Source organism: Symphodus melops (assembly GCF_947650265.1).
Source record: "Symphodus melops genome assembly, chromosome: 9".
In the NCBI taxonomy this organism is placed as follows: domain Eukaryota; kingdom Metazoa; phylum Chordata; class Actinopteri; order Labriformes; family Labridae; genus Symphodus; species Symphodus melops.
Window position 1 is genome coordinate 2598213 of NC_136699.1, and position 27073 is coordinate 2625285.

The window sequence follows — 27073 nt, forward strand, 5'->3', positions numbered from 1 at the left end:
TCTGACATTTACATTCAGGTTGTGAAGAGATTCAGCGTCTATCACCAGGAAACAAACAAACAACTCTACATACAAACTGTTTGGAAGGTAACAGGACATTTGAATACGAAGATTTGTCACATGGCTTTCATTCACTAATGGCCGACGTACTATACTCATGGTTAACTGCACTAACATGGAAGTCATTGCATCAACTCTGTTTATTACTGAATTTAATGTTTAATTAATGGAACGAAGTCGATCCCTGGAAGTTCTGTACTGCTTCTCCATGTTTCTCTCCACTTGCTTCCTCTGTTTTTTTACCACAGGAACCACTGTGACGTCATCTTGAGGTCTACTCTAAACATTAACCACACTTAAGTCTGTGTTGCAGGTCATCTCAAAGTGCTTTTTGCACCGCAGGTCACACCTACACATTCACACCCTGCTGAGTAAAGTGTCCGTTCTTACGCATTCATACACTGCCGACAACACAGCAAGAGCAACGTCGGGTAAGACACATCAGACGCGTGGCAGCAGGAGCTGGGGATCGAACCCCCCAACCTTTTGCTTGACAGTCAATAGAGTGTAAAACGCGGTCCAGCTGGTGACAGCGGATGAGTTATAACGTTATTCCAAAGGGTTTACTTTAATTTTAGAAGGAAAGAGCCTCTTATTTCACATGACACGCAGTGATTTAAGCCAACCTTTGAGCCGCCTCTCTCGCTGCAGCCTACTTTTCAGATTGGTAAAATGCCAAATACAGTGTGAGACTTCATTAACTGTATCCTGGTTTGTGCTCTTCAGAGCAGCATAATGAGCAGTAGTGACTTCGGAACAAGAAAAGAGCCAGGACCAGTTTTTTTTGTTTTTTTTCTTAACTCACCTCTGTGCTTTCTCACTTTCTTTTCATCTGAGGAGAAATTTTTTCAGACAGGGGATTTCTTTGTGGAGCTTAAATTGGGTCCAAATATTTAGGCTAAATGTGTGCAGGGCCTGAAAAGCTGAGGCCCAAAGCTGGCACAGCCTTAATCATCTCCCAGATATTCTGGATCATGTCCAAATGAGAGGCACTTGAGCTGCATAATCACCATGATATATCAAGTAGGAGCAGGTATGCTAATGGACTAATTCATTAAGATCATTAATTAATTTGCTTAATGAATTAGCATTCATTTGTGTACATTTTAAATCAGTTTAATTGCCGCTATACGTATAACATGTAGGCGTTTTTATGCTCTACGGTGAAAAAGAAGTCTTTCTATATTGCTATGCAAATGTATACACTGCGATTCCCCAACATTTAATCACTTAGTTCAATTCTGCGCAATATGAATCTGAAGTCTAACTCAGTCACCAGCGTGATGATGTAACATCTTGCACCATGTGCTGTGCTGGTGGGAGGTAAAAACATCCTGATGGGAGAGAAAGTGTGACACTGATGGCAGTCCTTGAAGTGAGATAGGTCGTCTTACTGCACCGAATAATTAACTTGTACCTACTTGAACTTTAAAAAAAGGGTTCATATTTTCACACTTTGTCAACTGACTCCTGTCCGCTTCAGTCAGTGAAGGTTTAAAACCGATGTGACTGGAAGGGCATGAAAGACGAGCGAGGTAAGAACATGCTTCTCTGTACACTTAAAGGGGACTTTTTGATCCAGTTGATGTCGCCCTTTAGCAGCAGCATGAAACGTAAACAAGCTGGTATTTGGTGACACCTCCACCACACCGAGTCCTCCGCTCTCCGACAGCGACACACCTCCGACCCCTTCTCCACTTGTGTTTGCACAAAGGAGTAAAGCAAACACGAAGCACAAGGGTCCGACAAAATAGTTCTTGTCTCGCGCTTCATCTTTGTGTTTGCAGACCAACGGTAGCGGTCTTTAGTTCGCTCATCGCTGCACACTGCGTGTACATTTACACGGAATAACCAAGATCCAAAAACGCTTGTGTGATGTTAATCAAGCAGTGAGTACAGTAAGTTATACTTCTTATATCAATTAACCAGCTTTTATATGAATCGTATCAAATTCAGCAGTTGATGACAGACAGCTGACATGTCGAACATCACACTTCTTTGTTAGCAGGCAGCAACACAACTTGTGAAACTCCAAGGTATTTATTTACAGCTAAACCAAAAGCCAAAGGGGGGGCTTCAGACAGCGGGCGCTCCAAAGCTTCTGGGGGTCCAGTGCCTTGCTCAAGGGCACCTCATCAGTGCTCAGAAAGTGAACTGGCATCTCACCGGCAACCAGACCAATTTCCAGACTTGGTCTGCACCGGGACCCTCCAGTTCCCAAGCAGGCCCCAGCAGGCTGAGCTACTACCGCCCAATCAGAAGCTTCTTCAATGACTTGAAGAAAAAGTTTTTGTTTTTTTATTCAACGTTGTTGAACTACAGCAACAAAAAATCTCGTAGGGACAATTCTCATCTTTCAAGCCCTTTTATATCAGTCGTTTCTTATTTCCTGCAATACATTACAAGCAGACCCCTTACTTCCCTGCCATGCTATATAATTATCTGAGACATCTCAGGCACCATGAATCCTCACTCTCAGTGGACTTCAAAGCAGCGACTTTGCCGTCTTCAACCCTGCTTCTGAACCCTCCAGGATGCCGCCGCTCCGATATCATCGGCTCATTAGACAGGAAGCGACGGCTCCAAATGCCAAGCGGATAACAGCGGAGCATCTCCGTGCCGCAAGATAACGGAGAAAGAGGGAGATGGGCCCTTGTGCAAATTTGTTGGCTGCATGTTGAGATGACATAATTCATTATCCCCCATCCTTTTTATGAGGTTGTTATCTTTCTCAGTCAGATATCTATCCAAACACATAAAATGTGATTACACTGAGCTTTGAACTTATGCCACCGTATTGTGTCTCCATGGGTACATTTTAACACTGAAGTAATCATTTATTTTTGTGCATGCATAGTTTGTGATAAGAAAGCGACTTTACAGGATAGGGCAGTGTCTCATCTATATTTAATTCTGCACAGCTGTCAATCTCTTTTTACACCCAGGCCTATAATTACGTTTCAATAAACTCTTGTGCTAACATTAGGGTCGCACAAACATATTCTGCATGTTTGGAATATTTCAGTGAATGTGGGAATATGTGAGCCAGCACGCATGGTAATGTTGGAGGGGGAAAAATATATATTTCTCTGCCCTGGTAGGGGCTGCAAAACCCCAGAGCTAAATCACTTTCAAAGTTAATCTGCTATAAATCCTGGCAGGCAGTGCAAATCTAGGGAGAGAAACTTTTGAAATCAAATGTGGAATTTCAATGATGCTCGTGCTCGGGGCGGAAGGTGCTTCACACGAATGCAACAGCAGTATCGCACGCAAAAACGAGGCAGGAATTTCCCCTACAGAGATCACCTGCGATACTCTCAAATCCCACAGGACTCCTGCACTATATGTGGGATTTAAACAGGCCTGATGCCAGCCATGTGAGACTGATGCACGGTGCAGGTGAAAGGATCCAGAGCAGCGAGCACATGAGGAAGGTGTCTGAGGGTAACCACAGTTCAGCTGGTCAATCGCGGGGCCGTTAATGAGCCTCTGATGTGTTTCAGCCTGCTTTGTTCTCAGCAGGACCAAAGATGTTTTTGTGCTGTGGTCTGTGTGCGTTCACTGATCACTGACACTGACTGAGTGATCCTGCAGGCCCTCACACATTAGTCTCTCATGTCGTCAACACGGTATGTCCTGTGCTCTCTCTTTCATAACTATTCTTCTCTATTCTCCATTGATTTATTGAAGACATGTTCGACTGATGACTAAACGTGCTTATGATGCATCCCTTCAAGACAACTGGGCATGAAAGTTTTAAGAATCTGAGTTTTTACTGGCTCGGTAGTGAATGATTGCTTAATCTAAACTTTAAAACCAGCAGACTAATGTATGAGGCACCGCCTTGTTGACTGCAGGATGCATTCAGCGGGATTCCTCCGTTGCATATAAATTGTAAAGTTGCATAAATATTAAATTTGAGGCTTTGTAGTTTCGGACAGTTTGTTTGTCAGCTATGTTTTGCATGATTTTAAAGTAGTAGCACATTTATTAGCTCCGAATCCAACATGGTCCACCGAGTTGCTTTTGAAAATATTAACATGAGCATTTGCAGATATGCAAACTCTATATGCTGAAGAACAATGTGTTATACAATTCAAACAGAGTTTATTTACATTTGAAACAAAAGATCTGCAAAATTCAGCTGCCAAATAAAAACCTCAATAAAAACATTTACATATTTACACGACACTAAAACAACACAACTGCAATACACAGTGTTAGCATTAAGTAAGTAGGAACATGTACGACACGTGTAGGGGGTTTAAATCTCTTGTGGAGAGGCTTTAAGTTCTCACAGAGTCAACTAAATGTGTCTTTGATCCTCTCAGGCAGTCCTGTAAGAAAAGCCAGACAGGACACTGTGACTTGTAACTGAATAAAAAGTTTAAACTAATTCTTCCGCAGCGAGTGTGCTAATCATTCATCACAGCTCTGAATAAACCACCTGGTGAGAAAATAAAGTGATTCTAGTAAATCCTTTGTTACGTGCAGGATTTCTGTCTGTTGCTTGGCACCACATCTGAGAATACAAACTGTTTTCTATCAACTCCAATTGTGCATTTGGATTCATCTAAAAGCCATCATTTTAAACTATTACATGCATGACTGAGTACCAGAAAATGCTTCACAGACACTTTGCAGCGAGGAGGTTCCAGGACCTTTTTGTGGGTCTGTAAGTCCTGTATGACTAAGGTTTGACAGCGGGGACACGGGCATTATATGGACCACATTACAATCATTTATGACCCCAGGAGATTCAACATACAAGGAAGCGGCAGGAAAGACCTTGACTTGTCTTTTATAGCCTTTTAATTTATAGACCATTTCAAATGTCGTGAAGTGCAGGATGTCGCTGCAACTAAGCAGGGGGGAAAAAAAGAAAAAAAAAGGCTGGCAGAGACCCGTCGACTCTCTCATTGTTAACAATCATTACATAATCAGGCAGATCAGATCGGCTGTACTGTGCCCGGAACAATGGCGTCACACTTGGCCACAGCGCCAGCGAACAACGACCTGCGACCTGAGGATGCCATTAAAATGCAACGCATGGCCAGACCACCCTAACAGCCGCCTCCCAGAGAGCCAAACACCTCCAATAGACAGCAAACAACAGCGAACATTATCTCAAAGACAGACTGTGAAACAACACCAACACCCACCGAAAACATATTTCAAAATGCATCAAGTCGCACTTGAGCCACGAGCCCGCCTGCAGCACACTGACAGGATGAGCACATAAACCCAGAGCCTGTTGACCCTCGCCCTTAAAGTTTGTGCAACTTCTATTATGGTCTAACCGTCTGCCAGATGGGAGCGCTGAGACGTAGAAAGAGCCGTCTCTATATTTCACCCGACCTCGGCTTTAAAAGACGCATTGTTCTTCTTTACAGTACGAAATGGCTTATGACAATAACAATTTAACAATCCACTTGGAGTTCAATCAAGACGCGGAGCGGAGGAGGTCATGCTTCAGACATCGAGAGCACTTAGAAAAGTCAGGAGACAGAGGCTCGTTCTGTTGCCTGAGATTGATTCTTATAGACGTACTTGTGTTTCAGTAGAAATGTTACCGGACGGACTTGACTGCACACATTCTCATACATCATCACAAGCAACTAAAACACATGCTTATTATCTCAATTACATCATGACTGAGCTGTCAACTAATCACAAATTAGCACTTTTTTAAATTTCCATTATTTCATGCTTTCTAACGTCCATGTTCACAATTGAAGCCAGTCCTCCCACTGTCCTGGTTTGGTAATGAAATAAATGCAACAATATCTACTTGACTTTAGATTCATGATCTTATTAAGTGCTGCACTGCTCAACCATGACTTGCTAGCTTCAATGTGCCCTCCTCTTAATGAAATCGATTCTATGTTGTTGTTTTTTTAATTTTTCAAACTCATCGTGTACTCATCATTTACACTGCACATGCATATAAAGAATTGTTCATATGGTGTAAAATAGTGTGCAATTAACATGCACTGTTGTCTGTATCTCGATTAACTATGGAAGCAGCTTATCAAATCACATGTAGCCATGCATACCCTGAAGCACATCGTACATTTTATTCTAAATGGAGATGCTATTTTTTAAAGAATGTTGTGACCAGTTAAGTCGCCCCCTGTTGACCATTAGAAATAATGCAGTTTTAAGGCTGTATGCGTTCAATGAAAGGCTACAGAATAATTGCATGAAACCCTGAAAGGAAAAATGGCCCAACTTCTTAGAGGATTTATCACCTCTGCAAACATCTTTCTTCAGATTTTACGGTCTTCATGTTTGTCTGAGGTCATCTGCGATCCAACATGACGCCCAGCTTGTGAGTGATGGTCCCATTTAGAGACTGTACCAGTCCAATAGCAATTGGGAAAGATACGGCCTCTAGATACAGTGCTCTAAAGGGACAGGGTGGCACTGGCGAGAGGGGACTTCCCTCGCCGATGTGTGACATCCCCGTGGCTATGTTTAATCCTGATATACAGTCTATGATTTAAAATCCCCCCAGAAACAGTGGGCTTAAAACCATAAAAGAGAAACCTGCTCTATAAAAGGTCCTCACATCATGAAACAAACGTTCTGCTTGCCGGGGGAGACATAAGATATCTCTTAAACATTGGCAGCGGGATAAGATTTTTCAACGTGTGTGGGTCTGCTGTACAACGGAGATTTAACGTATTGAAGAGGGGAACTACAAAGACAGACGAGGGAGACACAGATGGGAGTTGTCAGCAGTTACAGCTTAGCTACGAGTGTGAAGAAAAGAAGGGAGATGGGAAAGGGGAATACATTGTTAGAAGTGTTGTGCTGAGGTGGGTGGGGGCTGAGCTATAGTGAGATCTAACATTAAAACCTTAAAAACTGATTTTGAAACAAATTCAAGGAAAAGCCTTAAACTGGGAATCTAAAAGGCAGAAAAACGAGCGTTTGATGTGCTAACTTTGATCACTTCAAATATCTGACATGCAGAAACATTTCCTCGGATTCTATTTGGACTGTTTTGAAACACGGACACTACATTTAAGAAGAAGACAGTCATCAGTCATCGTAGGAGGGAGGATTCAAGAAGTAAACACCACACAGATAGCGCTGATGGGCCCATTAGAAAAGTGCTTTGCTCTCCATATTGCTCCAGCGAGGTCCCTGTGGCTGTAATGGGCAACTCCCAGGTGGGATTGTGAGTAACAGTGAATGTGAAACCAGGTCCTGCTCAGAAGGAGAGTGTTATTTCAGTGAGTTTAATATTTTGGTTTAGGTGGACGGATGGGGCATGGTCAGTATTATAGTAAGGATAAGAATATGGGGTTAGAGTTCGACCATTTGCTTTTGCATTGTTGGCCACATTTTGCACCTGTACTGGTCGTAGCTGTTGTCTTGGCTTCAAGCATGATGAACGTATAATCAGAGCTGATAACAGAACTGTCAACGGTCTGATAACTTCCACAGCTTTCTCATATATCCAGCTCTAAAATGTATTCCAGTGATATTTCCCTCCAATACCCTGGTTGATCTACAAAAGGAATAATTGGTTTCAGGTGTCATTGCAGCTGTTTATTAAACAAACTAAAGAACCGGTCTTCTCAACACTAACATCTGTTGTAACCCTACGAGAGAGAGCCAACAACAACCCCGACTCCTACAAACTGGTTGACACATAAATAAATGTGTAATGAACACTGAATTAGCTGATGTATATTTAAGCACAGTCAACCTGCGACTAAGTGCTAAAATACCAATAACACAGGAACTTTACAAACCAAAGGAGCTTCAGCAGACTTTTTTGACAGGAGTCAGAGCCATAAACTACGCACCATGTTTCCATTCAGATGTGCAGCCCAATGTTGATTCAGCTCTTTGATGTTTTATACCTATAAGAGTATTTTCATCCATTTGGGAAGACCATCGGTTGTCCTCCAGTGGTACGATTACGCATCTACTAACGGTGCTTTTTTTGACATTGGTGATGATATTGCAGTAAACATGTTTTGATCACATCAAACTTGATGAGAACATGTTTGAAAAGCACTTATAGATCCCCAAAGGAAGCTGGTAGTACAGTTGTTTGATGTCCCATGTGGGTCCCAGTAGAAATAACTCGAGGCTTACAAGCTACACCACAGTGGCTTTAGAGGGGCTTGTGCTGGATGAGGAATATCAGTGGGTGTAATGGAAAAAACCTTTTAGACCTGAAGAAGCTCGTGGAGTGTGTTGGAAAGTGAGCTGCGGGGGGAAAAGGCGGAGAGAAAAAAAATGCTTCTTAACACCAGTTTCGCCCTCCAAAACAGCCTTTCACCGACATCTCAAAGGGTAATCGGTAAAGATTTCTGAACCTGCTGGGACGCCACAGATGAGATCATTGTGAAGACCCTCAAACGCTGCCATTTTCACTGCCAGCTCAATTTTTCCTCCCCAGCTTACCGCTTTTATTGTCATATCATCCAAATCTGCCCCCCACTACCTGCTGCCATTACTGAGCGCCCACACCCCCGCTCAGAGAGGTTTTTTCTTTTTTTTTTTTTTTCCACAACGTCTCACATCTGAAAAGCTTTGATCAGTTTCAGAGTTTCCTTTCTAGTGAAAAGAAGTATTGACTCAAAAGCCTTTGCTTCCCCACAGTGCTTGAGGAAAGTCATTGTAATGAAAAGCAGAGCCGCTCCATTAACACAGCTACCTGCTCAGCTGGCTCCATCTCCTACCTGTTGTTATATGGATTAATTGGATTCTTGGAAAAAAAAAAAAGGGAGCGGAAAGACTAATTCTGGTCTTGGTGTAATGGAGAGAAATGCTTTCCGAGCGAGAGCCACAACATTGTTGTTTGGCTTTGTTGGTGTATTTCGAGGTTTAAATATTCCTTTGTGCAAACTGTACGAGGACGATTGAAGTACAGAAAGACTTCAGTCATTGTGAAAAATTAGCCTTTTCTTTCCTGTCTTCATATTCTTCTCAGAAAGATTTATGAAGACCGGCGTGTTTAGCAGATAATCCACAACCTTTATATTGTATCGCCTATATGAATGATACATTACTTGGTTCCTGGTTCGCACTGAAGTGGAGAATCAATTAGTCAGTGCAGCCTTGAAAAACAGATCCACTCAGTCATCTAAAAGCGCCACTGGAAATAGATTGTATCTTGTGGTTTTCAAAGAGCTTTCACAGATAAAGTCAAAGCATTGTGGGAATTCAGGGATTGATGTTGGATTGTAGAGGCCCACAGACGCCTGAACGTTGATACTGCTCCCGCTTCCACCACAAGAATTCAAATTACGGTGGTAATTAAAAGAACGTGCCGGGATCGTAAGTGTCTGCGCGCCGTGTGACTCACAAATTCACAACAAGTACAACATACAGGCTCTGAGGGATTTACATAGAGCATCAAAGACATTGTTAGTTAGCATTACTGTACCCTTGACAGGATAGAGCTGTCGCCACACTGATCGGGATTCACGCTCAGCATGACACAGATGATGAGATGTACAGAGAGTCTTTATTTTCAAGTCAAACTTACCAAAATATTCTCACAATCAGCGATGGAGGAACTTTGTGTGTTCTGCTACTGTGTTGTCTGAACCCGACCTATTCAACTGTAAAATAATCCACAGTCTGATTCGCGATTTCATCATTGGATAAATACATCAGAAGCAACATAATAATCGTATCGTTTGTGTATCATATCTTTACTTTACAAACGCATCATTTGTTTGGTGTAATTTGGAAACAAACAATCTATTTGTCTCAAAAATGTACTGGAGCTCTCCAATGTGGGCCTTGAAATAAAGCACTAGAGTGGGTGTGCTCTGTTGTGTTTTATTTTTGGACGATAAATTGTGATGTAAATCGTCCTTTTTTTTGTTCTGTGTGTGCAGCGTGTTTCCAGCCTGCTGTATTTCCCATAACAGACCCCTCTTTAAAAGATCCCAGGCTGTAAATCTGAGTAGTATATCGATGGCACAACTTAATCTGCTTTTAGGTTAGCTCCTACTTCATCTGCTGCACAGACTTCAATAAAATACACAAAAAATACCCCCAAAAATGTCCTACGCAAAACCATCACACAACACAATTAATGTCCATCCCCTGCGTTAGAGCCTGTAATATTCTGCTAGATGAGTCAGGCGCAGAGCGGAGGATGAAAAACAAAAGTATAATCCCTCTGCTGCTAACGGTGTCACTCAAGGATTAGTGTGCCAAGGCAAAAAAAAAAAAAAAAAGAGGAAAAAATAACACACTAAGTACTACGCGGATAAATTAAAAGCTCTGGGCAACGTGGTGAGTCTCCAATCGTTTCACACACATTGAGAGCGACGCACAGAGATGCTCCGGTTATAACAGAAACTATGATCTTCACTTCCAATATCCTCATGATAGTAGCAGCTGATTCCTGCCTTCAGTCCGGGACCTGCACAGAAATGGGGAAAGCCTCTGGCAGCAGATCGGGGGGGATGTGCACTGAGTCAAGGAGAGTGACCTGGTGGATATTTATAAAACAGTTGTGACCTCTTAATGATAATGAGGAATACACTGGCAGTGATGGAGCGAGTGAAAACACAAAATGAATGGAATTTGGAGGAATTTGTCTAAAAACAAACTGAAGAATAGAGACATTATGCAGATATTTGTTTCTTACCTGTGTGCCCAGAGGTAAACCATCCAGGGGGATAATCCAAGAAAGATTAGCGACGAACGCAACACTTCTCAACAAACTACTGATAATCTCGCAGCTCGCCTCCGGTGAAATCCACGGCTGGTGTGCGGCGCAATTTTCCGACGTGCAGAGCAAAGAGGTGTCCTCTGTAGAAGTTTTCAGCTATAAACAGCCAAAGGGGACGTTGTTAATCCTTTCTCGGAATATCCCTAACGCGCAGCAGAGCAGATGGAAGAGCACGCAGAAGTAGAAGGACGCGGAGTTCAGCACCACGGCGCAGTGGACAGCTCCGTCTGCGCAGAGGAAAGCGAGAGAGAGAGAGAGAGAACTCACCTCGGCCGCTCTCGGGTCTCGTGTGCGCCACCGAGGCAGGAGCCACCAGCCCCAACCCTCACCTACCGGCTCAGTCCCGACCGGATTTACATACAATCACGCGCGAGGGAGGGAGCAGAGGAGAGGAATGAACCAATCACAGATGTCCCGTAGTAGGCAGCAGCAGAAGCAGAAAAGCGACAGAACGGGGACAGACTGAATGTGAAGGGTTTCAGTCGCTCTGTGCCAACAAGCGAAAACTGCCCTTGACTGAGCAGCAAGAGGAGAGAGAGAGAGAGAGGTAGAGAGGTAGAGAGAGAGAGAGGTAGAGAGAGAGAGAGAGAGGTAGAGAGAGAGAGAGAGAGAGAGAGAGAGGTAGAGAGAGAGAGAGGTAGAGAGAGAGAGAGAGAGAGAGAGAGAGAGAGAGTTTTTATTATAGCTGCCTCTCTCGCACATAAACACACTGTGCACGTGCGCCGCTCCAGTGATGGATAGATGAACTAAAAGCTGCTGTGTCCACCATTTTATTCAGGACATGACCACACTGTAACTGTACGACCTCCAGGTGATCCTAAAGGAGAGAACATGACCTCTAAAATCATCATCAGATGTATTTTCGAGTTCCTTTTACTTTTTTGTATTTCCTGTTGATGCGTCCTTTTTTATTACCCTTGAAGGAAAACAAGTTATCAAATTAATGATAGAGGATATTTTCTGTTTAAAAAAAAGTTCAATCATTCATTGTATTCATCTTGACTAGTTTTTGATGTAGCCAGTGAGAGACATTGTGTACATTAATTGAGGTATATTTTCTTCCATTCCATTGTTTTATTTCACACTAGTGTCAGTATTAGTGATGTAGTCAAAACCACACTGACCGGGACCAAGACATACCCGAGACCTGAGGGCTCTGAGACCGGACAAGACGTTTGGGGATTGAGACCGAGTCAAGACCAAGACCATTAAGGCGGGGCGAGACCGAGACAAGACCACAAATATCAATGAAAAAGCATGACCTTGAGTTCAGGGGGCACGCCACTCATTCAGACTGCAACACGTGGAAGGTTATGGACATAACCGGTGGATGAAAATCTAATTATAAATTAATTAAAGTTATTTGGCCCTTTAGGGCTGTTTGTCCTTTCAATCAATGTAATAACTTTCAGTGGCGGTCTTTCTGGAGTCAGTCCGAGGCCGAGAAAAGGCTGAATATAAATGCTTTCGAGTCCGCGACGATTTCAAGTACAACAACACTATCAGTATTTTCCACCGTGTTACTGAACTCATTGTTGACGGGTGTCATTTATCCTATTCACACATTGAATTCTCTTCTAGTAACTTCTTCTCAGAGAATAAAAACACACACACTGAAGCTCTGATCTGCCACAAGGACACGTCTCCGCCTTGAAAGGTATGAAAAACATCCAACAAGCAGTATAGGGATGAAAGAAAACTTATAGGAAATCAAATAACTGAGTCTTATTTCTCTACAGGGAGAGCATTAAACTGATTTTATAGCTCCAGGCTGTTTGAATGTAGCTGAGCCCAGAGCACGGTGATGTTTGACATCCATTAAGAGCTCCTGCAAACGCTCCTTTGAATAACTCGTACCAGGACAATAGCATGTATAATGTATCAGTGTGTGTTTGCCACATTTACTCACTGGTTCAAACTCTGTTTTCCCTCCATGCAAATTCCGTTATTTATGCGTTTTATCATCATTAATTCATAGATTTATTCCTGTTAAGCCGACTGCTCACTTGGTTTCTCTTCACAGCAAAATCCCATTTTTATATGAACACTTGAAGACATCCCAGTCTGACAGTGAAGTATACACTGTGCTGAGAGCGAGCCTCTAAAAGCAGTGGTTCTCCAACTGGTGGGTTGTGTGTCAAAATGTGTGTGTTCAGTAGGTCGTGAACGTGTGTCAAAAAGTCTATGCAGGGGTGTTTAGTTCAGTCTCTTTGTTCTGCCACGTGTTTTTGAAGTGTCTGAGATCTAGACTGCCCTTTTTTTTCAGTAAATAAATCAGGAAAAAAAAATAAAAAATCCAAAATGAGTCGCGATTTTTGCATTGAGGAGTTGCTGTTGGATCCTGCAGTGTGTGTTTGATCCTTTCAAATGTTCTTCTCTCATGATTGCAATTGCCATGCTGATGCATCCTGCCATTATTATACGACTAACATGATCCAATCATCAGTGAATCAGACGGAGACTCTAAACTGAACATAAGGGCCGATGGAAACTCTGAATCAGTTATTCTGAACGATGATGATGATGCTGGACCACGCTTGTTTCTCTCTGAAGAACATCAGCCTTGGAAATTAATCACAAAATGTTGACTCATCCAATCATTAGTGGGAATCCTGCAGCTGATCAAAATACATGAATATCAGAATCTCTCTCCAGTTGAGCCTGGTCTACCACGCTCACACTCTACTGCTACAAATCAACAGATCCTTTCTGAACACAACAGAAGGTTTTAAGTTCATCCTTTATCTATTCCGCTTTACACGTTCAGGGTTGCGGGGGTGCTGGAGCTGATCCCAGCTTACATTGGGGGAGAGGCGGGGGTATACACCCTGGATTATTCGTGAGATAATCACAGAGACAGACAACCAGCCACAGTCACACCTAAGGGTAAACTCGAGTCAACAACTAACCTAACGAGCATGTGTTTGGACTGTGGGAGAACCTGCATGTGCACGGGGAGAAACCCTTTTTTACTTTATTGGATAGGACCGTGGATAGCAACAAGTCCTCCAACCTATACGACCGTAGAGGTCATCTGTCACGTGATACGACCCATAGGAGCGTTTCCTAAATTAGCGCCCCCTACGGGCGAACGGAGAAATGCCACCCTGCGCCAAGGTAAGTGCTAATTAAGTTAATTAAGTTAGCTAGCTTGGACTTCGGTTAGGGTTAGGGGTCAAACGTCATTCGATGACGAACACACCGGATCGAGGTCATTTATACGTCCACTAGAGGTCGCTTGCCTCTAAAACGTAAATATGGGTCGTAATTTGACGCTTGCACAAACGACCAGCGGAGTCGTATAGGTTGGAGGACAGGCTCGTGGACAGAATAGAAAATCAGAGTCAGTGGAGAGTGAGGTGCAGGAAAGGCGCCACAGGCTTCAACATAATAAAGATAATAATAATGGCTCAACATGAGTTACTAATTGTAGTTAACATGAACACCGATCCAGTTTATTTAAAGAAGGTACAAAGGGAAATGCAGTATGTACAAAATCGTAGCATGCAACCAAATGTCTCTCTCACACCTGCAGATTTCTTTCATTCTCAAAGTTAACGATAAGAAAGAACACTCAGTGATCTTAACCTCAGCCACAGGAGCCGGGGATTCAATTTGGCTGCTGTATTGATAGTTTCAAGTCTTAAAAAAGTCCTTGGTCAGGGGCAGTATTGACTCCAGGAGACGGTATGCAAACCAGGATCTAAACTGTTTAAGTCAGCCACTTTGTATGGACAGTAGCTCCTTTCTAATATCAGTGTCGCTGTCCTTCCTCACTTGCTTTTTGGAGAGGACAGTCTGCATTTACCACAGAGGTCACCTGTCACCAGAGAGTAAACAGGTTGTTTGAACAAACAAACAGTGCCAGTGAGGACTGTCCTCCTGGGTGATACAACCTGACCGGACCTGACCACAGACAAATCTCCCAAAGTCTGTCTCTTCCTGGCCTCAGCCGCCCCCGAGGAACCTGAATCTACGACTTTACTCCCAAGATTTACAAGCCTTTTAACCCTTTAAGCTGGGCGTGGTGCATGAAGTATGTGTGAAATAACATTTAATACAATAACATTCAGTGTTTCTGTCTCAGTATCAGGTGTCTTTTTTTGGGATGTTGATGAAGTATTTTGGTGGCCCGAGTGAATTTGAGTGTTTTGCAATGTTTTTAAATTTGAACGGATGCCATTAAACCTGTAAATGAACACACGTACCATGAAGAGTAGTGATTCCAAAATCTCCCAGATCTTCATGTAAATCATAAAAAGGAGTCATGAGCTTCCTGTCCCATGTGTAAACACAGAGTCAGAGTCACATCAGCATAATCAAACATGATGTACGTGCTCCCTCTCAGCCTGCACATGTGCCAAATGTGCCGCCGCTGCAAAATGACGTTAAAGCATGATTCATTATGGCGAAGAAAGGGGAGCTTTCCCCTGACATTCTCCCGAATCCAGAGATTATGTCGCCACATCTGTGCTTATAAACAACCCCAGTGAGTGAGTGTGTGTGTGTGTGTGTGTGTGTATGTACTGACAATTATAGCCCTGAATGTTAATGAGAGAAGACATGGAGGGAAATGTATTCATAACATGTTGTTTTGTTATTCACTATGGAAGTTCGGTGTGTGTGCGTGTTAAGAGTTGTAATGATTCCAGATGTTCAACATTGATCGAAATCTAACCATCGTTGTTACCTGTTTTTTGATTTATCACTGACCAGATGAACTCCTGGGCATCCAAACTGGGTAGATTTGTTTCTCTTTATTTCTAACCGATAGGCTGCGGGTGTGTGTGTGTCTTTTTGTTAGATAACAGTGTTGGGCGGCACAAGGTCCACAAGGTCTGTCTATGCATGTGCATATTCAGTTGTTTACGTCGTGTGTGTGTGTGTGTGTGTGTGTGTGTGTGAGAGAGAGAGAGTGTATGAAGGCTTCTAGAGGCTTCTATAGCTGCGTCTCAATTCAGTGGCTGCATCCATAAGAGTAAACATCAAAAGGTGTCTCATTTGAAGGGTCCTTTAGATGCGGTCGATAAAAAACGCCCCTTCTTCTTTCTTTCCTCGAGGTTAATGCATCAAATGTGCTTTACATATCCAGAGATTCTTTGCATGATGGCCGACCTTCAAGCGGCCAAGAATCAACCTTTAAATGTAAATTACTGCTGTAAATCCAAAGCGTGCCGATAAAGTAAAGTAAAGTTAAGAAAACTAAGGGAGCCTTAAACTTGAAATCTTTAAAATAATAATAATAATAAGTTCCTTAGCATTCAGTTAGCTAGTTTCAGAGATGCTGTGGTTGCTAGGCGACATGAGCAGTGCTTAGTAACGAAAGGGCAAGGAGCGTGAACAGCTGGTGATGTAAACAGCAAATCCCCTGTGTGTGTGTGTGTGTGTGGGGGGGGGGGGTTCAGATATCAAGGTAGCCTCAGAGTTAACTCTGGAGTTTCCGTAGGCCTTTTATGAATATGGTTCACATCTTGCCCGGGTCACCATGGCGACTTACTCTGGAAATCAAACCTGCTCCACAGCAGGTTATGTATACATTTATGAAGATATAAAACATGACACTTACTTACATTGAAATATGTTTTCATCTGTATTGGTGCCATATTGCTACAGTATTATTTGATTTATTTGATTTATTTAACCAGGTTTGGCTCTTTTTTAAAGCAGACCTGGCAGCAAAAAAAACACAGCGTTGCAGACATACACACAAAGAGAAGTAAGTTGGATACTCTTTGGGCTGCAGCTGATATTTGACGACTAAAACCATCACACACTCCACAAGAAAAAAAGAAACTGAGCAACAAGCTAGTTGAAGTAAATAAAAGATCTCCTTCAAATCGAGGACTCAATTTAGGAATTCACCATCTGCAATTGTTCTGTTTCTGCCAGCTCGTCCTGCATTTTTCCCTGCAGCTGTTTTTGATTTTAGTCTTTCAATGTAGTTTGATCAGTGCATCAATATGACAACCAGCTCACGACAGACATTGTTAGTTAGTTAGATGAGTTATATGAAGCTTAAGAAGCTCGTGGAGACTTTTGGTTAACTTCTGAGCTTGATAAGCAGCTTCCTCTTACAGGGTTAATGAAGTCAGATAATGTGAACATCTCCTGGCTATGTTGAACTAGGATCCAGACCTCTTCCTTTCAGTCGGCCGTAGTGGTCTACGTAGGCTGAGTCCTTGGTAGGGTGCTACCCCTGAATTGGGACACAGCTTGTTGGGGGTGACAGTTTATTCATGTATATGTTTATGCAGATTAAGTCATTTATTTATCAGGGTGTTGGCATTTACACAAAGTAATAATTTTGTGTGTGTGTGTGTGTATTTGATGTGTTTCAGTGCTGGTGTGTGTGGGTGATGTACGTGCCGGTGTGTGCTGCAGACTGTAATGGACTGTGACACATCGTACGTGGAGCATCAGCTGCAGCACAGCCGCACAGATGTGACATGTGACCAGTTTCTCATCCCATTATCCGCTGGATTTTGTCGCGTCGTGCTCGGCTCCAGATTGCGGTGTCACCTCGGTGTGCATTCACTGGTTGCCGCTGCCGAGTCAGGGGCGAAGCATATGGCTCCATTTCCTCTGCTCGCACACAGTGATATTAGTTTGGATCTGTCTCCTCGGAGTGAAGGCTTTCACTTTGACCTCTGTGGATTAATGCAGCAGTTGAAGAATCTCCGGTTTTCTTTTCTCCGTGTGCATGCAGCCGACTGCTGCAGCTCGGCTTGAACAATGAGATTGCTTCTGTGACAAACTCATTATAGAAAGTAATGCAGGGTGGATTTCTTCAGACCTGTAGAAAACAGATCCTTCAGTGCATGAGCAAAACACTTGATTAAACTACGGCTGAAATGATGAGCCAGTTAACGGATTGGTCAACAGAAAGAACATTCATTGCAATTAGTTTTGATGGATTTGTCATTTATCAAGCAACAATATCAAATGATATTTAAAGCCTCAAAAACACTTTTTTTTTTTTTTTTTTTTTTCGTAATTTTTAATCAAACATCTCCAATGTTTTTGATTTCTTGTAAAACTAAAGATTGAATTATTTTTATTGTCTCTGATTCGTTTTCTACTTTTGCCCGATTTTCTTGTTGTATTATGTTTCATTCTTCGCTGGTGTTTGTTTCCATCTTGTGGTTCCTTGTTTAGTCTGAAGCGTTTCCTGTGTTATTCATATCCTTGTCGTCCTCGATGTTCCTGTGGGTGGTATGTCTTCTTGCCTCTTTATATTTACCTCTGGTCTTGAGTGCGCTGATTGTTCTCACCTGTGTCTTGTTGGTCTCACCTGTGGACTTTTCAGTCTCTGTGTTTCTTCCTTTCTGCACCGTTGTTGAATGTTGGTTGTAGGTCCACGTCAGTGTCTTTTCCTGTTCGATTCCTCCTGGCTTCTCGTCGTTATGCACGTTTGCCTTTTGGTTTAACTAAATCTTTTTCTCTATTAAACACTCGAGGAACTGCAGGCTGTTGCACCTCTGCACTAGTTTCATTTTCAACACTGGATTTTTCCACATATTTACATCTTGAGGGAAATTCTTCTGCTCTGTTACTGAGCGAGACATGCATCTCTCACACACACATGCACAAACAGGAGAAGTGGGCATGCATTATTGGAGCCGCTACACACTGAGTGTCTTGTTGAGGGGCACCTCAGGTACCCACACTGTAACCAAACACCAAGCGAGACAAAAATACTACTTGTGTTACAACTAAATTCACTAAACAAAGGACTGACATCTCGTCCAAATAAAGCAAATGGATACTCAAACAATACCTCTTGAAATATTAAACGAAATACACATTCAAAAATAACAACAAATAGCTCCGACAGCTGTGAATGAATCACTCATAATAAAGTGTAAAGAGTAAGTTGGTTCAGTTTCAGTTTCTACCCAAGAGCTGTTGTTGCCCTGAATGCCCCCAATCCCAACAACCCCAGAATCTGCTGCTTAAATTATCCACTATACCTCTGAGGACTGTAAAAAAAAAAATTAAAAAAAAACTTTCTTAAAAATAGTTTTTTTTTTACTGTTTTTGTGATCTGTTGTTATTTGCACATATATATTATATTATGTTATTTGCACACATTTCTCTCAGTTACATATATTTGCACATTATTTGAATACCTCCCTGTACTGTTTTTCCTTTATTTTTTTACGAGAGCTGCTATGTTTTTTCATTTCGATGTGCTCTAAAAAGAGGAACAATGACAATAAAAGAATTCTGATTCTGAGTTTGTTTCTAAATTAGATCAAAGTTTTCGTTAATACAAGCACACACACACACACACACACACACACACACACAGAGGTGCATGATGTATTTCCTGCCTGAATGCTTTCAGCGGGCCTCGCTCGCTCGCTGTTTGGCTCCTCTTATTTAAGTGATACTTTGAAAATGAGTGGAATACTTTGCTGAGTCAGTCCTGATGGAAAACTCTGCTGCGACATTCGTAATGCAGCCGCTCCGGCACTCTGGCTGAAAGCTTTTGTGTCTGGCTGCGGAGGTCAGAGTCCAAACATCGCCTCTGATACCACAAGTTAAAAAAAAAACCAAAACAGCGACTGTAAGTGGAACATGGCACCGCGCTACTTTGAGAGCCAACTCCACTTTTATTGCAGGCCAGAGTTTGCTTCACTGAAATTACTGCAGAAGAATTTAGCCAAAGGCAACGATCCAGAATTCATGGAATAATAACGATTAAATATTGAATTTTTACCCTAATTAGGAAGCGAGTTCCATTAAAGGAAGGCAGCAGAGAGTGTGCTTGTTGTCGAGTGATTAAGATGATTTTTATGGCATATGTTATTACTTTTGGATATCCTTATGAGTGCAGAAAACTGGTTCCTGAAAATCTCACCGCTATCTACTAAAGCCAAACATGTTCCCGGAGGATGCAAACAAGCAAAAAAAAAAAAAAGAAAGTGGATCACCACTGATCAAGAATCTGTGCGTTCGCTACGTCTAAATGACAGAGCCTTGTGAAGTGCTTGTTAGCCAAGAGCTGTTCCCCAAAAGGATGCAAAATGAAACCTGACTCAGCAGGAAGAGAAACATGAAACATGTCTCTCTCATAAAGAGGCACAACAGCAGCTACAGCAGGTCCAAGAATGAGCAGAAAACTTCCTCATCCTTTGATTCCATTGTTTTAATCGTGTTCTGCCTTCTGGCGACACGACATCGACAACATCATCTCAGAAGTAGGCCATGCATTCATTTAAACAGAACGAGTTTCTTTGACAGATTTTAAATGTACATGCAGAACTACAGGAGCCATATGGTTACACACATTTCCGGTATAATGAGATCTCGCAGATCCCTTTAACATTTCGCATAATCATGACACCCTATTGGTTGGAGTGTGTTTGGCGAGGAATGATGAATAAAGCCATAAAAGCTAGACAGTAAATGCAAACAAGACGCCATCCAAAAACAACCTCAGAGTGAGCGCTTGATGTAGTTTGGTATTCGGCTTCATTTAGGACACAGTGTGGATGCAGAGAGTCCCCTTACACTCGTACAAATCAGAAAATATGAGGATAAACAAACAGGTGTGAAGCTGTCAGGATTGTTGCATAAGAGCCAGAAAAGGAGCGGAGAGAGACAGATGGAGGAAGACGAAACGAAGCAAGCTATCTGATGTAATGCAGGCACTAAAGATACTCTCGACAGTGGTGGGGAACATATTGTGGAAAATGTGTTTATGAATAAAAGTATGAAGAGCTTTGTCTTTCGTAAAGGAAAACAAACAGCTGGAGAGAGTTAAAGCTCTACATCCAAATGTGTACGCCGGAGAAAACAACGCATTCGAGTAAGAGTTTCAGAGTTGGACGCCTGAGTGACGTCGGCCCTCTGTCCGTGCACGGGGGAGCTGGAGGCTCATCGGCAGCAGCCGCCGTGCTGGAAATCCTGTCTCAGCCTAACTTTCAGTCAACCTATCAAGAGGCTGAGAGCTGGAGCTGAGGCGGGGTTTAAGCCTCTTGACGAACCGTTACATCACGCCCACCTGTCAATCACGTCAGCTGCACGCCAAACTACTGATAACACATTTGTGTTTCAAACCTAAACAGGGCTGTTTAACACAGAACTCCCCCCCTCCCCCCCCCCCATGCAGTGATGAAAATCACTAATCAGAGCTTTTTCATTTTTTGTTTCAATGTTTAAAACAACTTCTGTGTAAAGTGACCATTAGAGGTTACTTATCCATTCATTCAAACGCCGCAGACGGAGCAATCTGGGCCTCAGTATCATGCCCAAGGGAACATCTGACATGTGGCTGGGGATCGAACCTGCAACCTTCCGGTTAAGAGACGACCGACTCTAAGCCAACTGAACCACAGCCGGCCCCCTGTATGAGTGATTGGAATAACTTTCACAGTATGAATAGAGACAAAGTGTGAACTCAGACATCTGAAACGTGTCACAGAAGCTCCGACCAGATGGAGTTTTTGGAAAGCCTCAGCACATCAGACCTGTGCCTCTGCAGCGCTCCAGTGAAAATGTAGTTATTTTCGACCTCTGCAGACGTGATTCAGATAGCGGGTGCGCGTAGAAGTGATGTGTAAACTGTGAATCAGAGGAGATGGAGCCTGCGAAGGAGATAAATGGACGTTTTGAAGAAGAGAAGAAGGCAGATTTGGATCAGAACCAAGCTCCGACAGGAAGTGAGAGGAATGAAACATCTTCCTCCAGATGGAGAAGTCTCCTCACAACATGCCTTTCAAATCCTCCGCACAAAGAAAACAGCAACAACAGAAACAGAAATGACAACATGGAGGGAGACTTAAGACTTTGACTTGAATGCTTTGATAATAATGCCAATGTTCGACTTCATCAAGACTTAAAGACTCTCCTTATTCATGTTGTAAATATCATATGTGATGTGAGATAATCCACATGACCTTAAGATCTCATGTTCATTCCAATATTTGTGCTTTCACCATTAATGAACAATCACGCCTCTCCACTTACATGCAGGATTTATATGCACGCCTGCATCCTGTCCATATTGTGAGCTGATTCTCATTATGCAAAGCGAGCTCTCGCCAAACAGCCTCGACTTATTTTCTCGTTTGCGTCGGAGGCGGGTGGGAGGAGAGGGTGGGGCTCTCACATACAGATGAGGCCGACACTTAGGAGTGATAACACTCACTCAGAGAGTTGTGACCGAGCACCATGCCGATGAGGGTGACGTCACGTCACAGCACATCCTGGTTGTTTTCTAATATAATTCAACATTTTACCTTGACATTAACACACGAGGGACCAAATGACATGACATTTACAAACCTCCAAGCCTTGCTGTAGGTCCTTGGCTGGATCTTTTCTGGTGGTTTCAAAGTCCAGGCTTAAATCTAAAGGTGGCCCTTCGTCTTTGGATCAACATGTCTGAAGAGGAAGAGGCGTTCAAAAATCAGAGACATCTTTTCAATCACTTCTGTGATGCTACCTTATGAATGCATTTATTCACTTCTCTCTTCCTCAATAACAAATCATTTGTCACATTTGCCAGGCAGGAAACAGGGGAGCAGGACCCAACTGCAGAAAAAAAGTGATTTATTAAAACAAAAGCCAAAAACAAACTCACTCAAATAAATCCAAAATCCATAATGAGAAAAACAAAGTAACTCGAGGGAGCAGAAAAACGACTCAGACCAAACATGACTAACTACGAAAGACAAAAGGCAACGATCCGACAACATGAGGGAAGGAACGCAGAGACTAAATAGACTGGGGTAATCGGACACAGGTGAGACTAATCAGACAGGTGAGGACAATCAGGGTAATCAGACAGGCGGGAAACACAAGGAACAAAGAGCACAAGACCAGAACACTGAGGACGAGTACAAAGTAATATGCACTTCACATTCATTTTCAATCTGCACCTTCGATGGATTAGATGCACGATTACAACAAGTCGCCTAATCAAGGCTTTGATATGACAACAGTCACTCTTGTTTGTTGTCGTGTCCGTGATCTGATGTTCCTGACAGCAGGCGTGCACCCTCCTTTTAATTTCAGCTGCACCTGAAGTCATTTTGTTCCTGTCCTGTAACTGGCCTTGTCTTTTTGCTCCTGTCAATCTCCTAATCTGTTCCTCTGGGTCTTCTCCCTCGTTGCTTTCATATACTCACCGGTTTATTTATGTTATCGCTCTAAACCTTATCTGTTATCTGATGTGATGCTGGCTTCTTATCATCTTTTATTGCATTGTTCTCTTATTGATTTCTTTTTATTTATATTTCTGCTGCTACGATCAGCCCTTTTTAATCCCTTTAATCCACGAGCTGCACAGCACCATGTAACCCGAAGCTCCTCCCACTATGATATTTACTGCTGTTGCCCTTTAAACCAGTTCAGTGTGTTCCCTGACATCCCAAGTGTTTGATTTCTTACTTGGTTTTTCACTGTCGTTTGGGAGACGCCTGTTTTGTACTGCTGGCTGGAAAACAAAGATAGTGTTGACCCATGCACACACACACACACACACACACACACACACACACACACACACACACACACACAAAGGACATAAAGAAGTTTAAACCCTTATATGCAATCATTATCTTCTATATGTACAGAAAGAAATACATTATTTAACAGCTAAATGTGCTTTGTGTCTATTTTGTAAAATATACATTGTGCAGATGACGAGTGGTGCCATGTCTTTGTTTCTGAAATAAAGAAGAGTGAGGAAAATGTTCAAATGTAAATGCCAACAAGCTGTGCAAGCGACTCATCCAACACAAAAGACCTGCCTGACAGTCAAACAAACAAACAAACAAACAAACAAACAAACGTGTTCCTCATCCTCTCAAACCTTCAGCGTTGTTGCTCTGTTTGTCAGTCGATGATTTCTCCACGTTATTTTGCAGGTTGAATCAGATTCAATGATGAGTGCAAACTGAGCACGAAGACAACCTGGAGAAACTCCGGCAGCCGTTGATTGGACAGAGCTGAGGGAGCGAGATACGAGATGAGGAACATGTTGAGTTAATTAACAGGAGACACACACGCACCTTTCAGTTTAAATAAAGACGGTAGCCTCAGTGTGTGTGTGTGTGTGTGTGTGTGTGTGTGTGTGTGTGTGTGTGTGTGTGTGTGTGTGTGTGTGTGTGTGTGTGTGTGTGTGTGTGTGTGTGTGTGTGTGTGTGTGTGTGAGCTCTGGCTGAGTTTCAGTCATGATTTAAAGCTTAGCGCCGATGCTGTGATTTCTTTAATGTGACAATGAAGGAGTAAAGTGCTAATGTGACATTTTTAATCCTTAAGTTCTCTGCGGTCGCTCTGAAGAAGATGATCTGCGTCGGCCATCTGTTTCATCTCGAGCAGCAGAAAACATTGTTAATTAACGTCTGTTTAAAGATAAAGCTCTATAGCTGTAGTTTTGGTGACGCACATCTGGCAGCAGCTGTGTGATGAAAAAGTGACTGCACAATGATTTGAGCCAGAAGCAGCAATTTGTTAGAAAAGGTTAACACCCACTTGTTTTCCAGCGCGTATACTACAAGTGTCGACACTTTGCTATGATTCTGTAAGAGTCACACAATATCGACACGTTTGGATACCATGGCAACAAATGTAGAAGCACCAGATATTTGGTCGTTTGTTGTTTTCGAAGATCAGGCAAACTTTAGCACGTTGTGTTATTTGCATAAGCGGCCCGCTCCGACCTCGACCTTATTAAGAAGTGTGGAGGAACGTTAGGAATACGAAGCAATTCATCCCTAACAATGACTGAGGTCTTTAACATGATCTTTTGTAAAATGCCTCAAGATAACACATTTATGTTGTTTTTATGAGCACTAGATGAGTTAAATAATCACTGCAGCGCACCAATCACGTCCAGCTCATTTAATTTGGTTCAGTGGATCATCGTTTCAACGCACTGTGACTTCCTCAGAGTCAAAAGACTCAGTGGGTCAAAAAGATTTTTGGCACGTAGATATAGTTAGTTTGCAAACCGGAGACGGTAAAGCGATGACCACAGATTATGATACAGCCAAACTTTACATCACAATCTCTTGTGAATAATATCTGCAGGAATAAACACCCGGCTTCTTGACTGGTCACACTCTCGTCTTCTCGTCTGTCATCGTCCTCTTCCATTATATCAAACGGTCCGGAGACGGCTGAAGGCTTCTGTGTGAACTGGTGCTGGAAAGCCATCTGCACTTCCTGCAAGATGGCCGCAGCCCGCTGCCAAAGTTCCAATGTGATGATAGAAGACGACCGAGGTGTGCGTCTGGACGAGAGAGAGAGAGAGAGAGAGAGACTATTCTCCCTGTTCAGTTATTGTCCTAAGAGATCGACTTTGAAAAGTTTCAGATTGATGAGAATAAAAGACGATAACATAGAGGCAGATTTCAATCCACGACATAGTCTTGCAAACACTTTACCAATTGTCAGTTTATTCAGGCAAGCTAGGTAACATTCATTTCATTCCCTTTTATTGAGTTCCGACTTTTAGGGGTGTTGCTCCCTGGCACTGGGAGGGCTTCACTGTAAAGACTTTTCAAACCTGTGTTGCTGATTATCTGGAAACAGCCATGTAATGTTTTCTGACAAATAGCCCTAAAAAAAATGTTGCACTTCTTCTCTGCAAAGATGCATGGAGCAAAGAGATCTGCAGAGAAGCTGCAACAATTCTCGTTTTACTTTCTGCCTGACTGAGCTATGCCTCTGAACGTTCCCCTTAATGGTCACATATCTGTAGGAATTATATCTCCTCCAAACACTTGAGCATCTATCTCTTTTACGTCTCAATGCTTCTGCTGCTGCTGATGTGTAAAATCACTCCGCTCACACATTCAAGGAAAGTTTAACTATGAACAAACTTCAATTAAAGCCAAAGTTTTTTATCATATAAAAAACAGTGTCAGCGAGCGTCTCTCACCTTGTAAAGTTGCAGTGTCTCACATGTGATCACGTGTGTGACTTCCTTCATAGAATTGACACAAAGGCATCAGGTGAGAAGAACGTTTCGCGTACTTAATGAGAACTACAGCGCAGACTCCAGTTCCCTCCTCCTCCTCCTCCTCCTCCTCCTCCTCCTCCTCCGTCTTTAAATCCAGACTCCCTGCACAGGTCAATCAATCCCACTCGTGATTCTTCACCACATCATCGTGATTGTTTCCTCGCAGCCATGAAAGTAAGACCTCAATAAGCACCTGCCCAGGCCCTGGTGATTCCCTGGGATCCTTCCTCCAATCTCTCTCTAATCAGAGCCTCGCCCTTCTTTCAGCCTCCACGGTATCACACCATTACTTTCTTTCTCCCCCACGCTGATCTTAAGTCTTACTCCAGGGCGAGCGATACTTTTATCCCACATCAGCCTGCGTCGTCTCTTTCCTCTATCCACCAACAGATTACCCAGACCCCTCTCTTTTCCTCGCATGTCCTGCCCCCCAGTAAGCGTCTGACACTAATATTAGTTTCATAATCCACTTTGGAGCGAGCTGCGGTGCGATCTGAGACATTACACCCCTGAAGCTTCCCCATTTAATCCTCTCTGTTTGGATCACCTGGCCCACGGTACACAGGGCTTTGTTATCAGAGCCCATACTTTGTCTGCAGGCCGTTGGGGTGTAGCGTTGCACAGAGATGCCCCACAGTTTGCCTGTCTGGTGTTTTACCTCCCATCAGCAACGTTCACATGTTGCTTCTCTGCATAATCCTCGTAAAATCTTATCTGTTACATCTGCTTCGCTTTGCTTTTGGAAGGATTGTGCATTGTAAGTTGCATGTTAATGATCATTGAGAAAACAGGGCTTTGGCTCAGGCAGAAAGACAAGCCCAGGCTTCAGATATTAGTCGGTTTTAACAAAGGCTCATGGGGACATCTAGTGTTCACTGATGGAAAGAAAAAGGAGGCGTTTCATCACTGCATGAATTATTGACTCTTCTTTCCAAAACTAATAATTATAGCTAATATGGATGTCTGAAATCCTCTCCTACAACCCCATAAAACACACGTTTCTCTGCTGATATTAATAATGTCATAAATCATGGGATGACTGCGCACGGATAGGATTCAGTAGACTATACTTCCACTTCACAAGGAAACTGGACGACAAGGTTTGTTTGACGATGAACGAGAAAAAAAAACATTCATGTTTAGGTTTATTGTGGAAGTTTATTGAATGTTGCAGGGAGAGGTGTAACCTTAATGACATTAAAAGGTTGGAAAATGATTAAGAAATGAAGCGAGAGCGATGTCGATATAAAGAGCTAAAGCTATGGAGGGATAGAAATCAAAGAGGAGACGTTAAAAAGAGGGATAAAGAAATAGGTACG

At 42.7% G+C, this 27073-nt stretch overlaps 1 protein-coding gene across 2 annotated transcripts in view; it reads right to left on the minus strand.

Moving 5' to 3' along the window:
* The window catches only part of fstl5 (follistatin-like 5), a 176867-nt gene extending 154373 nt beyond the window's left edge, over window positions 1-22494 (minus strand). Inside the window, exons 1-2 of one of the 2 annotated variants that reach the window (XM_079351527.1) lie at window positions 22368-22494; window positions 22070-22168 (exon numbers count right to left, since the gene is read on the minus strand). Coding sequence is in view for 1 of the 2 variants with exons in the window: in XM_079351526.1 (XP_079207652.1) it covers window positions 10694-10716 (23 nt within the window). In the remaining variant the exon portion in view is untranslated. Of the gene's footprint in view, window positions 1-10693; window positions 11276-22069; window positions 22169-22367 lie in introns of those variants that run through there. The other variant, XM_079351526.1, reaches the window with a different exon arrangement.
* Between the last annotated feature and the right edge of the window lie 4579 nt (window positions 22495-27073).